The sequence below is a fragment of the Mytilus trossulus genome, unplaced genomic scaffold, assembly GCF_036588685.1.
Source record: "Mytilus trossulus isolate FHL-02 unplaced genomic scaffold, PNRI_Mtr1.1.1.hap1 h1tg000050l__unscaffolded, whole genome shotgun sequence".
In the NCBI taxonomy this organism is placed as follows: domain Eukaryota; kingdom Metazoa; phylum Mollusca; class Bivalvia; order Mytilida; family Mytilidae; genus Mytilus; species Mytilus trossulus.
The window spans coordinates 2,425,106-2,440,580 of NW_026963292.1; the positions used below are offsets into that span (position 1 = coordinate 2,425,106).

General features: G+C 33.0%; 1 protein-coding gene across 1 annotated transcript; it reads right to left on the reverse strand.

The window, feature by feature from the left end:
- Positions 1 to 1,431: 1,431 nt before the first annotated feature.
- Positions 1,432 to 13,085, reverse strand: LOC134699225 (uncharacterized). Its single transcript, XM_063560835.1, has 11 exons — positions 12,928 to 13,085; positions 11,538 to 11,620; positions 9,914 to 10,050; positions 8,638 to 8,713; positions 7,724 to 7,860; positions 7,218 to 7,460; positions 6,194 to 6,799; positions 5,360 to 5,530; positions 3,845 to 3,978; positions 3,327 to 3,478; positions 1,432 to 1,639 (listed from the first exon to the last, which is right to left on the reverse strand). The coding sequence occupies exons 1-11, from the start codon at positions 13,033 to 13,035 to the stop codon at positions 1,552 to 1,554; spliced, it is 1,935 nt and encodes a 644-aa protein (XP_063416905.1). The 5' UTR covers positions 13,036 to 13,085; the 3' UTR covers positions 1,432 to 1,551.
- Between the last annotated feature and the right edge of the window lie 2,390 nt (positions 13,086 to 15,475).

The window sequence follows — 15,475 nt, forward strand, 5'->3', positions numbered from 1 at the left end:
TAAAATGTGGTGCACACTTTAAAATAACCCGCGTATTATGAGCATCACATTTTTTATGTTATTTCTTTAAAGACAGAGGAAACACGTGCTATATGCCTCGCAATGTTGATGCCAACAAAATGAAAAATAACACGACTTCAGCAGTATATTTCGTCTTTTTTTTAATCTCTGATACACATTTCTGAATAAACATTTTTATTCACGCATCAAATACAATCTGGTCTTTTTTCATCTATGTTTGTGTTGTTGACTAGGAGTGCTCTCTGAGTTTATTTTCAATAACAATATATATAACATGTACAATATTGATCAGTGTACAGAACATAATCATGGGCAGCTAAGGATATAAAACTTAAACACAACTGTCATCCACTTTCCCGATACACAAATGTGTAAATTGCGTTAGGATATTTTGTGTGAATGAGTCATTTATTTCTATGCAGTTTTGGAAAATGAGTCTATATGTAGAGGAACTTGAAACTTTGGAGTAGAGAGGAAATCCGGCATACATCCAAAGAAAAATTTCGCATAGGGTAACCAACTTGCATGGCGATTAAACCACTTATGTTTCATATTATTTATTTTTGTATTTTGATAGATCATCAATACACAACGCTATGCAGCATTCTTATGTGGACAAGCAATGGAGACGCCCTTTACATATCTATTATAGTGCAATTTCTGGAAATCGCGATTCTCCTTAAAATAGACATTTTTCGAAAATTCATATTTGACAATCTAAAAACGAGCAGACGGCAACAGTAGTATACCGCTGTTCAAAACTCATGAATCCATGGACTAAAAACAAAATCGTGGTAACAAACTAAAACTGAGGGGAAAGCATTAAGTATAACAGGAGAACAACAACACAACATTAAAAAGTAACACATACAGAAACGGACTTAGCATAAGACACAAGACCAAAGCCCAATAAAGAGTCTTCAGCGGGTACATGTACATATGTACACAACAACGCATTCATTTTAGTTTGGTGAAATGGACGCAACACACAATGAAGGATGTTTTTTACTTGGAACAGGCTCGATAAAATATGTGGCGAGGTTGTTTGTGTAACAGAAGAAACTAAACAAAATAATAATAAAAGCTGAATATTGAAAAAAAAATGTTTTACATGTTAGATTGTTTGGTGGTAGACATTGTAACATATTATTTTTCAGTTAACATAAAGATTAAAATGTTCATGTGTTGGTAAGGCAAAGCTTTATCGTGTGCAATGATGTTGGACGGAGGGAGCGAGGTGACTAATAAAGTATTTAAGCAGAATAACAATTCTATATTCCACTAAACTTTTAACAGAAACAGATGTCATTTTACATTTGTTTTATATAAATCTTTACACATGACATATTTTTAATGATTTTAATGTAATTACAACATTCGTGAACTAGTTAAATATAACAAAACACAATATTGCATATGATATGAAGAATTACAATGATTGATTTTCAGTACTTGTAGTTTTTAGTAAGAACAGGTCATAAAACAGTCATGTAATTGTGTAATTGTCACTCTCCTCGTGTTATACATCGTCTACAATGTACATTGGTCCTTAATGAATTTTGAAGCGGCGTCGTTTGGTCCAGTAAGAGTTTTTTGTTGCATGTCAAAAGTATAGTACCTGAATGGAAAAAACACAGAAACTTTAAAATATATATATATCATTCGTAAATATAGCTCAACATGCAGACTTCTTATTGTACGTTCAGGTATTTCACATCCAATTTTTTATGGAAATATTCTTTATAAAGCACAAAGGTGTCAGTATTCACCTCATAAACTTACAAAACCTTTGAATAGACTTATTAAGAAGGGATATAATTACGATACTGTTGTCAGGTCATTAAAGATTGCATATTTTGGCGTTAATATTGAGTCACTGATAAGGTCTTTGCGTCGGAACTAAACACATTTATTCTAAAAACAGTTGTTGGCATGACACGGGTTATGTTCTTCTCATATACATGTATGTTATGATGGTATGATACGAAACCCCTAACGGGAAGGATTGTGTCTGATGTTCATATAATGAAATTATAATCTTTCAGTCAGTTTAATTGAAGTCTGGAGCTGGCATGTCAGTTAACTGCAAGTAGTCTGTTGTTATTTATGTATTATTGTCATTTTGTTTATTTTCTTTGGTTATATCTTCTGACATCAGACTCGGACTTCTCTTGAACTGAATTTTAATGTGCGTATTGTTATGCTTTTACTTTTCTACATTGGTTAAAGGTGTAGGGGAGGGTTGAGATCTCACAAACATGTTTAACCCCGCCGCATGTTTGCGCCTGTCCCAAGTCAGGAGCCTCTGGCCTTTGTTAGTCTTGTATTATTTAAATTTTAGTTTCTTGTGTACAATTTGGAAATTAGTATGGCGTTCATTATCACTGAACTAGTATTTATTTGTTGAGGGGCCAGCTGAAGGACGCCTCCGGGTGCGGGAATTTCTCGTTACATTGAAGACCTGTTGGTGACCTTCTGCTGTTGTTTTTTTATTTGGTCGGGTTGTTGTCTCTTTGACACATTCCCCATTTCCATTCTCAATTTTATGATGACAAGTTGAAAACATTTTCAGTTATCTTTTAAAAAACGTTATTTTCCTATATTTGTAAAATCATATTTGTATATAATTATGATATATATATTTGAAAAATGTAATGATAATATATTCTCAAAACTTGAAATTTTACGTCCACTAGCTGTAATAAAAACTATCCGAATGAAATAGCTGATGAAACGTTAATTATTGACAGCTATTTTTTTTCGTTTGTAGATACGATGGTCAGTTATATTGTAATAACATATTTGAACGGAAAGAGATCTTTATAGATTAGAGTAAAATAAGTAAAAACCTTCGCTGAATCCGGAAGTTTTCTCTTTCACGTAAAAAGACAACATAAATACATAAATGACACAACCACATAAGTCTGTCCATGTATTTACCCTATCCATGCACCCTTTTTGCAACGAAGAGAAAATACAACAACCATGTATGTTCGGGGTCGTGTATATGTGCGCACTCGGTAATTATCGGGTGTAGAACCCGGTGTAGTGTTTTGTACATTGTTAAAGAGACAGAAAAAAAGAAATCCGTCCACAAAATGAAACAAATATGCCCTTTAAATAACTTTAAAAAATTTTAAACATATTTTTAAACTTACATATTTCTTCGGATGAAATAAACTGTTCCCCTAAGGAATTCAATGGTATTAAAAATGTGTCATATAAATGTAAAAGATATGTCCTTCAAATAAATTAAGCCTTTCTCTTTTTTTTTTTTAATTTCTGAGATATGTTTTAACACTTACATATTTTCTCGGAAGAAATAAACTGTAGCATCATCGTAAAGCATAGCTGAATCACATCTTTCTGTTAATCCTGGAAACTCTTCTGTAATCAACTTCTCTGAATCAGCAATCACACGTCTTGTTGATAAATCTATTTGCCACACTTTAGTTGTCTGAAAATATAACGAAAACATATCAAATGTACTTGATTTTGCTCACTGTGACCTAACGGTGAACCTAGATCTGTTAATGTATGTGTCATTTGGTCTCGTGTGTAGAGCTATCTCGTTTACCATTACACCACATCTTTTTCATCGTATCACCTACCCCTTAAAAATCAAATTGTAGCTTCCTTACCGAATCTAGTAAAAAATCATTTTTAAACATGAATTATTATATGCTGTCGCCAAAAGTTCCGGAATTGGTATGTCTCGAGTCGTAACAAAGAAAAGTAAATGTACATGCATGATGTCATACTGCCATAGTTGTAATCAAGATTTACCATTAATGGTGTTTCAATGTGATAATTTTGTACTTACTCCAAGGATATAAACTTGATTCTCGTTCATAGCGAATGCAGCACGTGGTCTCTCTGGCATACTTCCTCGTCCTCCCCTGATCCAAAACATCCTTGTACGTCTTCCCTCAGAGTTAAATTCATACACTCTTCGTCCTGTTCGTAAATATAAAAAACACATAAAAAAACACTAATTTTCAATCGTTATCTCAAAAACGACGGTAGCAATAAAATAATTTCAAGTTTGGCAGTCTACGTTGATATTTTGTTTGTATCTTTGCAAGCCAAGGGTTATGATCCACTGCCCTACTCTACAGAGAGGATGAAGTCAGAGAGGAGGGGAGTGGATCGTAACCCTTGGCCTGGCAAATATGGTTTGTTTGTAGCTTCGTATCGTTTAGAAACGGTAAAAACTATGTTGCTTGCAAATGTAAAACAATGATGTGTTTATTTACTAAGACGAAACGCTTAATTGATTTTGTAACGTGCTTGTTTACTCTCAATGTTAATGCGGCTGCGCAAGAAGAAATATCAATATACCAGTACATATTGTCCCTAACACTGAGCTGACTAATCTTGGTTCGTATCAATACAGTTTACTTCATGTTTTGTAAAGATCAGAAACTACCAGTTTTAAAGCCTTTTGCTTAGCCCAATTAGGGATTCATTTCTCCCCAAACTACTGCACCTGACATGTTTGTGGAAAATAAGGTACTAAATCAATATCGCCCCCCTCCCACCGCGTACACACACACATGTGATGTAAAGTTACAAAGTATGTGTTCTGCTCTTGCTACAACACGTAAACGTGTTATACAAAAAAGAAATAATGGATTTTGCATCCTCCTTACATTCATGAAATTTTGCTATATTTCTAAAAATAACATATATGTGTTTTTGCAATTAAAATGAAACTATCACTCGCAATATGAGACTTCAACGTAGATTTCTTATTCGCTTAATGTCATCTCGGATACTTATGACAGTACTCGTTACCTGTGTGTACGCATAATGTATCGTTTGTATTTTAATCACATTTGATTGTTTAATAGAAAAATTCACTTCAAATACATTTTTATATTCCCTTTTCATCTGAATAAGTTTACTGGTCAATTAAACACGTGTAATTGACCAGTTGGAGGGAATTCATGATCGATTGAGGATATTGCAGTTGTTTAGGGAGCTACCATTTGATTTTTAGGGGGGGGGGGCTAGGATGAAAAATTTTGTCCTGCATTTTTTTTTAGTTGTAATCTCTGTCCTGCCTTTTTATTTTTCACTCTATTCGGTCCTGCTTTTTTTTTTAGTTTATCCTGACTATTTTTTTTGCAAGTGTCTCATCCTGCCTTTTTTTGCAAGTGTCTCATCCTGCCTTTTTTTTTACTCAAAACTCCTGTCCTGCCTATTTTTTTCAAATTTCATCCTAGCCCATAAAAATCAAATGGTAGCTCCCTTATTGTTTGACAATTCACTTTTATATAATACATCTAACAAATAACGAACTATTATTATAATAGACATACAGATGTGAACGTACCTCGTAAAAAGTATGTTTGATCAGTCTGTGATATCCTAAATACACAACTATGTCGTCGTGGAGCTCCTCTAAACATTAACGATGTTAATGTGCTGCGCTTCAATCCATCTTCCTCGTCCAATACCAATACAAAACGACGTAACAAAAAGAATAAATAGTTGCCATCTGCGTCTAAAATAGAAAAAAATAATTGTTAAACATTATTTTAAGGTTTTCTTTTCCAAGTCAATACGTATATGGGGTGCGGGAAATTCTCGCTGCATTGAAGACCTATTGGTGGCCTTCGGCTGTTTTCGGGTTGCTCTATGGTCGGGTTGTTGTCTCTTTGACACATTCCCCTTTTCCATTCTCAATTTTATCCACTGCGTGTGTAGGTGCAGATGTTTGTTTTCTTGGTTGCTGGTTTTGAGGTTGAGTTAGCGGTTGAGTTCAACTTGGTGGTTGGATTAGAGATTGAGTCGGTGGTTGGGTTGGGGGTTGATGATCATTAGTTTTGTTATTCATAGTCATAAATGTTGTTTTTTTAGTAATTAAGCTTAGTTTAACCTTAGATACTATCTTTTTGTTCACGATGCATCAAATCATCTAATATATTGCAATTTAAGATTATTCGTCAAGATAAAAAAAAATAATATGTGAAATATACATGTACAGCGAATTTTCTTTCAACTTAGAAAATAAGATCGAAAGTAAAATGTTCGACCTTTTCGCATGTCCACTACAGAATGATTTAATTACATAAAGTTACTCAAGAAAAGTCCTCTTTTTTGACATTTTTATCATATCTCAAATAAACGATTTATACATGTTATAGCCATATCGAAAAAAACATACCTCTGACTGTGGAATCATATCGAAGTTTACACAGTCTAGGTCTAGTATCCACTGCTGGCGTTGGTGCAGGTGTTGGTTGACTTGGTTGCTGGGTAGGAGGTTGAGTTGGTCGTGGAGTTGGTTGACTTGGTTGCTGGGTTGGTGGTTGAGTTGGTGGTTGGGTTGGTGGCTGAGTTGGTGGCTGAGTTGGTGGTTGGTTTGGCTGTTGAGTTGGTGGCTGAGTTGGTGGTTGAGTTGGTGGTTGGGTTGGTGGCTGAGTTGGTGGCTGAGTTGGTGGCTGAGTTGGTGGCTGAGTTGGTGGTTGAGTTGGTGGTTGCGTTGGTGGTTGAGTTGGTGGTTGAGTTGGTGGTTGGGTTGGTGGCTGAGTTGGTGGTTGAGTTGGTGGTTGAGTTGGTGGTTGAGTTGGTGGTTGGGTTGGTGGCTGAGTTGGTGGCTGGGTTGGTGGCTGAGTTGGTGGCTGAGTTGGTGGCTGAGTTGGTGGTTGAGTTGGTGGTTGCGTTGGTGGTTGAGTTGGTGGTTGGGTTGGTGGCTGAGTTGGTGGTTGAGTTGGTGGTTGAGTTGGTGGTTGAGTTGGTGCTTTAGTTGTTGCAGGCGTCTGTTGCGCACCTGTAATATAAGTAAATTAGTATAAGAATGTTCTTTTCTTAGATATATGGCGAGACTATAAAAGTACAATACAAATATAATATGAGTTTATTATCAATAGACAGAAAACATCCAAAATAGAAGAAGGCAGAATAAAATCAACCTGAAATGCTGTTACTGTATTAAACATGTCAACAGAACCAAACATATAAGTCGTCTGACAGCAACGGTTAGTTAAGAGTATCACGATTGCTTTGAAAGGAACTATTGTTTCTAGTATTCTTTTCATTAACAATTTTCTGCATCAATTCCAATTAAAACCAGAGTAAATCATGAAAAAACACAGAAGGTCACGTGACAAAATTATGTATATAAGTTTGATAGACAAAATACTGCCAGCCAATCAGAAGACGCGTTACATCTTAAATAAAACTCATACCATATAAAGATCTTATTCCAGCTATATCATCAGGTCGGAGTTTGTAGTCTGCTATATACCCGGTGTAAAATGGTGCCATTAAAGCATCGTTATTGTCAGAATGATCAAGTCCAAGAGCATGTCCGAATTCATGTGCACTAACGATAAATAGGTCAATACCGGTTCTGTTTACAACCCATGTTTCACCATCGTCAAAATGGACTCTGCCGTCCTGAGGGAAAAATGCATGAGCAAGAACTCCACCTATACAAGTATAAATCAGTTAATAAATATTTATAATAAGAGAGCAGTAAATGTAAGTTGTAAATACCTCTGAGGCCCCTCGTTGGGGTGTCCATTGGCAAGTAATCACATGATCTTAAATGTTTTGCCAATACAACCACATTAATCATTTGTTTTAAAAAAGATAATGAAATAATCAATTAATCATGAGATATGTTGTCTGGTAATCAAATAATCACATTAAAAAACGACTAAGTAATAACAGAATCAAAAACTTCTCTCACCTCTACCGTCAAAAGCGCCACCATCACCGTGACTTCCAGTTTCAAATCTAATATTAAGATCCTGTCCAGATGTGACCTCTGTGAAGGTCAAATCTGCCACATCAGACCAAGCTAGCATCGATCTCTCTATTTCAGACCTAGGAAGCAGAAATGAAATATTCTACGAACTTTATATTATGTTATTATTTAATAATCTATATAAATAACACTTTTACTAGCATGATAATGTCCAGTATACAGTTCATAAATCAATGTTATTGTCGAGGAAATGAGGAGAGGATGCGAATAGGCTACTAAAATGGGTGGATTCTGACATTTTCAAAAGAGGGGGTGGCAACCTAGGATAAAGAGGGGAGGGTGAACCACCATATTTCCCCATTCAAATGCATTGATCGTGAAAAAGTAGGGTTACAACCCTCGGAACCCTGGATCAACCACTGTCATGAATTTGCATTTGACAGTAGATAAATGTACATTTGTACATGTATGTTTGTCAGAATTAACAAGGTGGTACAAAACACTGGAATAAAATTGATTTGGCTTCAATCTTTAGATTTTGAATTTTACAAAATATTTACTTTGACCCTTTCACAAATATATAAAAAATTGAACCACCACTTAATCGAAAATGTGTATTAAATATATAGAGCAGTTTGACACTTGGGCACTTATTTTGATCATTGAGAAGCTTTATATTTCCCCCACAATAGAACGTGATTAAAACGAAGGACAACTTGATCGGACACTTAAACATAAAGGGAAGATTATTTGGAAAGAGTGTTTGATCATGCACTTTCAATCATAATTGTTATTTTCTATTTATTTTTGTTTTGTGGATTTTTTTTTTTATTAATTATACAATTTATACATTGTATGTATAAATTTGTAAATACAGCGAAGTAACCGATATTTACCTTGCTACTGAATTTGTCAAATCGCTAGTATACTTAGTAATTCTCCAGGATAAGTTCTTTTTTCTCCACTTTGGACCTGGTAATATAAATAAAAATATTTAAACATATTTTGATAAGGTCATATTGGTTTTCTTTTTTTGTTTTTGCATAAAGAGTACCGTTGTTTTTCTAATTTGAATTGTCTTGGCAGTGTCTTATGTATATACATGTAAGATGATACGGTATGAGTGCCAATGAGACAACTCTCCATCCAAGTCATAATATGTAAAAAGTAAACCATCATAGGTCAAAGTAAGGCCTTCAACACTGAGCCTTGCCTCATACCGAACAGCAAGTTACTTAATATATAGCTTACTTTAAGATAATTAGTTTGCATATAATTGAAGGGAGTAAGTTAACCTCAACTCCATTTGGTCTTTGATGGATAGTTGTTTCATTGGTAATCTTAACACAATTTCTGATGATATTTTTGTTCCTGATATTATCCACACAAATGATCGGATCTTACTCCAAAAAGGATATTCATTACCTTTCAAGCATTTAAATGTTTTCTCAAAAACATTAAGTAAATATTGCTTCTATTTGTTAAGGCACACACACTGTTAGATTTTTCATAATATTTCATTTTATTTTCGTTAATGTATGATACATGTATCTATAATTTATCTCTAATCATTTTAGCATTTGTTTTGATAAAGATGCTAAAGAAGCAAAAAAGATTAGAATGCAGACCAAAATATAAATAAAACGGGCACCCAAACTATACAATGTATTTGTTGAAAAATAACTTTAATTTCAGAAAATCCCAAAGGAAGATAAAAACCGGTAGTTTTATTTTAATTAACCCGAGTTTTGTTAGGATTAGTTTTGCTTGGTCTTTTAGTCTAATTTCTTTATGGTTTTGTAGGTCAGTCTTCGAGATATGAGCTTTAATTCTTCCTTTCCTATATATCCTCCACCCTTTTTTCAAATAGCCCCTAGATAAAACCCAGCATCTAGAATCCCTTAATTATATTAAAACTATATATATATATATATAAATCTTGTATATCGTATAGCGGGTTATTTTCGCGGGTGTAAAATTTCGCGATTTTCATTGAATAAGGTATACAAATATTTTGGCGGTTTTTAATTGTCGGATTCAAAGTTTTTATCAATACCTTTGCATGTGCACTTTTAAATTGGCGTAATTTATTTTGGCGATTTAGTTCTATCCGCGAAAATAAGCGAAAATTTACACCCCGAGAAAATAACCCGCTATACGGTATATAATTACCGGTTACAAATGGTTTGGGTAAACCGTCTGTCCCGACCTTCATATCTGGAAGACCACATCTCGGCTGGTTCATTTTTTCCATTGTAGCTTCGTCTAACTGTCCTGTTACTGGGAGTTTGTTAAACGTCTGGAAGGCTCTATAATTCATATTAGTCAAAATTATAATTGTCTTTGATTGTGCCTGTTAATATTTTTTATAAATATATTTATTTTGAATCGAACATTTCTATGAGTTAAGAGAACATACTACTCTAATTTATTATAATAAGTCTCATGACATATAATGTATAATACTGGTAATGCGTAGCAATAAACACTCCTTGAGTATTTACCATTACTGGACCCTCATTGTGTACACTTATCGCTACACTCGGTGCGGAGATTTAGATATGATGGCGGACCAGTTTATTGATTACTCTGATAACTTGATAATTCCAGGCATACCTTTAAAAAGGGTATGGCATGGTACCTACCTGCCCATTATTGTTGTTAAAGAAAAAGATGAAATGATTGCATCAATGTTTTCTTTTAATCTGTTTCACGTTCTATCACATTTATAATATAGGAGGTAAAAATGGATTCAATTTAAAGAGTTAGCAGAGATGTGAATCGAAGAAAAATGTGAATCGAAGAAAAATCAAAATATTAAAAAAAAATGAAAAACAATTCATTTCATTACATTGAATTTGCAATTTTTTATGTCAAACTGCTGTGACTAACAACGGTCCGTTATAATTTCTGTCCAAAAGACCTTTCCAGATCATCTAAAGTTTTTCAGATCCTTGTAATCAGAGCGAGGACACCGGAACTGAAATTTCATCAGATAGATCAAATTGTAAATTGTAAATTACAAAACAGATGTATATACAAGTATGTTTAGTTGAACTAGTATTTAGATAAACTTATCAACAAATCCAATTTTGTAACATAAAAGTAGGCAAATGGAAAATTAAAGTTTTTATTACACGGATACGTACATTTGTAATAAGTAATATGTGTATTTGTAACTTTAGATTCGTTATAACAGAAAGATTATAATCCGATTTCGTTCCCTGAATATTGTTTTAATAAGACATGATTAATAAAATATTATGCAAACATTTTGCGTTTCCGTTCTGACTTTAAAATTTAACTTTCTGAAATATACGAAAGTGGTTTTTTTTACAATATAAATTACACTTAGTGCAAATATCGACAAATTTAATGGTTAACCATGTAAAAATTATAGCAGAGCATGACATGAAGGAATTATTTCTTAAATATACATGTACCCCTTCCCATCCAACAAGAAAAAATTAAATAGGAAAAAAAACCCACACACATACATTTACTGTACCCGACGAGATACAAATTGAATGATAAAGGTAAATGTAAAACAATAAGAGGATCAACATGATATAAGTTCTTATATATAATTAAAAAAAAACTACGAAAAAATATCAATAATAAGAAATGAATTACAGAGCTGATACCGATTGCATGACTATTTTCCATAACTATAAATTGAACTATAGCGTCGAAAAGTATTTTATAGTCTTCTCTTCTTTAATAGATATGGTCTCGACTCAGAACCAGGAAAGAATCATTATTGAATTAGCATCTTAATATATCTCCAATATCTTACTTTAGAGATTCTGTCCTCTCAGAGGTTGAATGTAGTTTTAATGATTTAGCAGGTGCCATGTAACCGAATTTTTCCAAGTAACTCTGAAAAAGAATAGAACGATAAGTTTCAGTGGTAAAATAACTTTTTAAGACTTACTGACAATTGAGTAGAAACTAACATTTTTTAAGTATACAGCGGCGGATCCAGCTGTTTATAAAAATAGGGGAGGGGTGTTCTAATTCAGGATAAAGGGAGTTCCAAATATATGTCCCCATTTAAATGATCGTCAAAGAAGCTCCCCCACTAGTACATTCAATTGTACAGATGTATCAGTTGAAGATTTCCCCATTTAGTACACAATGTACGTGTACTCTACTATTTTTCTTTTAAATCTTTAAACCAGTAAAGATTCTTATGATAAAAATAACAAAACGAATAAAAAAAAAGTGAGAACAATTATTTGAAATCAATATCAATATAAGAAGTTCATATATTTTCAAAATCTTAAAATATGATTTTTACAGCGATATCTAAAAAAAAAAAACGCTCACATTTATAAATTGCTTTTATAAAATATATCGTTTTAAATTCAATATTTCTTAATTAAAAAAAAAATTAAAAAAATGTGTAATTAAACAAAAAAAATGTGTAATTATTAAACAAAAAAATACATCCACGAAACCTATAATACATAAATGTTAACGAATATATATTTCAAACTAATGAAACCGATTAGAGATTGTTTTTTTCTTGCATATAAGTCCATACGTATACGAGTTTCCTATATCATTTCGAGCTGCTTGTGTATGAAATATTTGCCACTGGACAAAAAAAATTAACAACAAACAACAAACAATAAATCAATATCAGCCTGTATGAAGGATGTGCATGTTCTAAATGCAAGACAAAAATTCTTGTTGAAGCAACGAAATTGAGATGATCTTTCTGATTTATTGCATTACAACTTAATGGGTGTAACGGCGTTGACCGAAATTACATTTTATATAAAGAGCGCAAGCGCTTTAGATTAAAAATGTGAGTACGATCAACTCGTTGACAACCTTAAAAAAAATCATAACCTTTTAAATTAATTCTTTGTTATCCACAAACTGTTTCCATGTTGCTGCGATTGTGGATTATTGAGATAGTTAGTTCGATTATTCTTGATCCTTCCTATAAATTAGAAAGATACAATAGTTGGATAGTGTGACTTTTTACTCGTCTCCGCTCGGTCGCAAGCTATCTATAGCATGGCCTCTAAATGGAATTCAATGGACCTGAGGCTGTTATTTATCGTTGCTTTTTACAATTATCAAATGCTAAATAATTACATTAATTTATTATTATTATTATAAAAAAATACTTATTCGACCCCCCTATATTTTGGAAAAAGAGATATTATACTTACATCCACAACACTATTGTCGCCATTTATTACGGCACGAACTTGTCTGTGTTTGTATATTCCATGACATGTACAGGACACAACAAGTCCAATAAAAAGTATCAATCTCATGTTTTTTGTTTATAATTATTTTCATTAATGACACATTATTGATGTGTATCGTTTTATATTAACAAAAACGGATTAATTAAGATCCGTCTTTGGTCATCAGATTATCATTTTACGAAGATTCAGAGGCTAAATCATAAATAAATATCCTGTTATTGCCATTTTGACCATCATTGTACGAATGTAATTACGTACAGAGTAAAAATATCGCACAGAAAGGGATTAAATAGTGATAAAAGATTGTCAGGATTTATGTTAGATAAACTTATTAGATATACTACGTTATACTGGTGTAGATTTATAATTGAACATATTAGGTAACTCCAACGGGCAAACTTTTTTCAAAAATATCCATGTACATTGTAAAATAGAAAAAATACCGTGGAAAATTCAAAACGGAAAGTCCCTTATCAAATGGCAAAAGCAAAAGCTTCAACACAACGAACGAAAAGATAACAACTGTTATATTCCTGACATGGTACAAGCATTTTCTGAAGTATAAAAAATGGTGGATTGAACCTGGTTTAATAGCTAAGTAAACTTCTCACTTGTATAAAAAATATGATGTAAACACGCTTGAGTTTCAAATAAGTAAAAAATATAAATGAACAGACATTTATACAATTTTACGTATACCAACAGATGAGTGATTGAAAGTTGCTTGACGTTCATTGGCATGTACTTCAAGTATGGTTCAACATAATCAAAAGACGATTTGGAAAGTTATTGGTTTAAAATATAATTATGTTACCAGAGTCCTTTCTAACACCTTAATTGATTCAATAAAAGAGGTCCCCTGGAATACACTTTACATATAAAGCAGAAGAGGTGGTATGCTTGTTTGATATCAAGGCCACATTATTTATTAAATATTTAAATTGTCTTCAAAATTCATTGCGTTCACTTTTGTCTGTGCACATCCTTAAATTTCCGCACAAGAAATTTACTTTCCTAAGTAGAACATTCTGATTCTTTTCACTGTGTTACGTTCTTATTCCTTTATTCAACGATAAATGTCATACCTTTATTTCCCCGACTCTTTTTGAAGATCCCCCCCACAAAAAAAAAAACCCACAAAAAACAAGAAAAAGAGCAAAAAGCAACATATTTTCTCGAAGGCTTTGACCGAGAGAAATCTGTCTTTTTGAGGGTGAACACATCTTTATATCTTCCGAAGGAAATGGAAATGCAGGTTTTATTCCACTGCCTATATGTCTATTAATACCTGAACATAACATATTTATTTACATTTTTTTATTTTTAATCCCTTATCCGCTTGTTTTCATAACTACATTTGTAACCAAGACATATACACTATTATAAACAGTAACGACAAAAAGTTATAATTTTCGTACGAGAAAGTCCCGAAAGGGATTTTAAAATTAGTGTCAGTTTTTTGTTGTTGTGCTTTGTGTCGATGTGATAAGTCAAACCCTTTCCACTGATTGTAAAAGTTTGTTTTGTGTGGTCTGCTGTTAATCCACTGTCCCTTGGTGAGAGAACTGGTGTTTTCCTGCAAACATGTAACACTCTGCATAATGTATGCACCATACCAAAGTCATTGTTCGTATAAATATAAGTTCTATATTGTAAAAATACTGTGTGGTATGTTTATAGCTATCCAACTTATAAAAACATACACTAAATAAACTTATCACCTGATTTGTACTAAAATGAATAACACGACGATCGAATGACACATGTGCAACATTATCTGCTTACCCTATCGGTGCACCTGAGATCAACCCTGCTTAATGTGCGATTCGTGATTCGTGTTCCTCAGTCTTTAGTTTTCTATATTGTATAAAAAAGAAGATGTGGTAAAATATGATAAGATGATTTTATGAACATAATTTTTTTGATGTGAGACTTCCTTTGAAATAACTCCCAATAATGTTCAAATTCGTTGTTCCCAAAATTTTATTGTTAAATGTATTTGACCATAGATAGAATAAGATGTGGTATGAGTGCTTATGAGACAACTGTTCATCCAATTCACAATTTGTGGAAGTAGACCATTATAGGTCAAAGTACGGTCTTCAACACGGAACCTTGGGTCACACTGAACAGCACGCTATAAAGGGCCCCCAAAATGACTAGTGTAAAACCATTCAAACGGGAAAACCAACGCTCCAATCTATTATACAAATGAGAAACGAAAAACGCTTATGAACAACATCAACAAACCACAACTACTGAATATCAGACTCCTGACGCAGGACAGATGCAAACAATTGGTTTTTTAATCGTATTCGTAATGAAAGTATCCCTATTAAAAAACTACTATCGTGCGTAAATGTAGATCACCACAGAATCTTTAAAGAACTTATCAATTTTAAGAAAACTATGACATTATTTGAATAAAGAGATATGATTAAAAATAAAATAAATAAATTTGACTATAACATATTTCATGTAGCTTTGGACATGCGCCAAGTGTAAG

Excerpts from the sequence above, each read along its gene's own strand:
- LOC134699225 (XM_063560835.1), bottom strand. The coding sequence starts at position 13,035 with ATGAGATTGATACTTTTTATTGGACTTGTTGTGTCCTGTACATGTCAT. Across the intron at positions 8,714-9,913 it reads ACCCAAACCATTTGTAACCG|GTCCAAAGTGGAGAAAAAAG; the intron begins GTAATTATATAC and ends TTATATTACCAG. Across the intron at positions 7,861-8,637 it reads TTGACAAATTCAGTAGCAAG|GTCTGAAATAGAGAGATCGA; the intron begins GTAAATATCGGT and ends TCTGCTTCCTAG.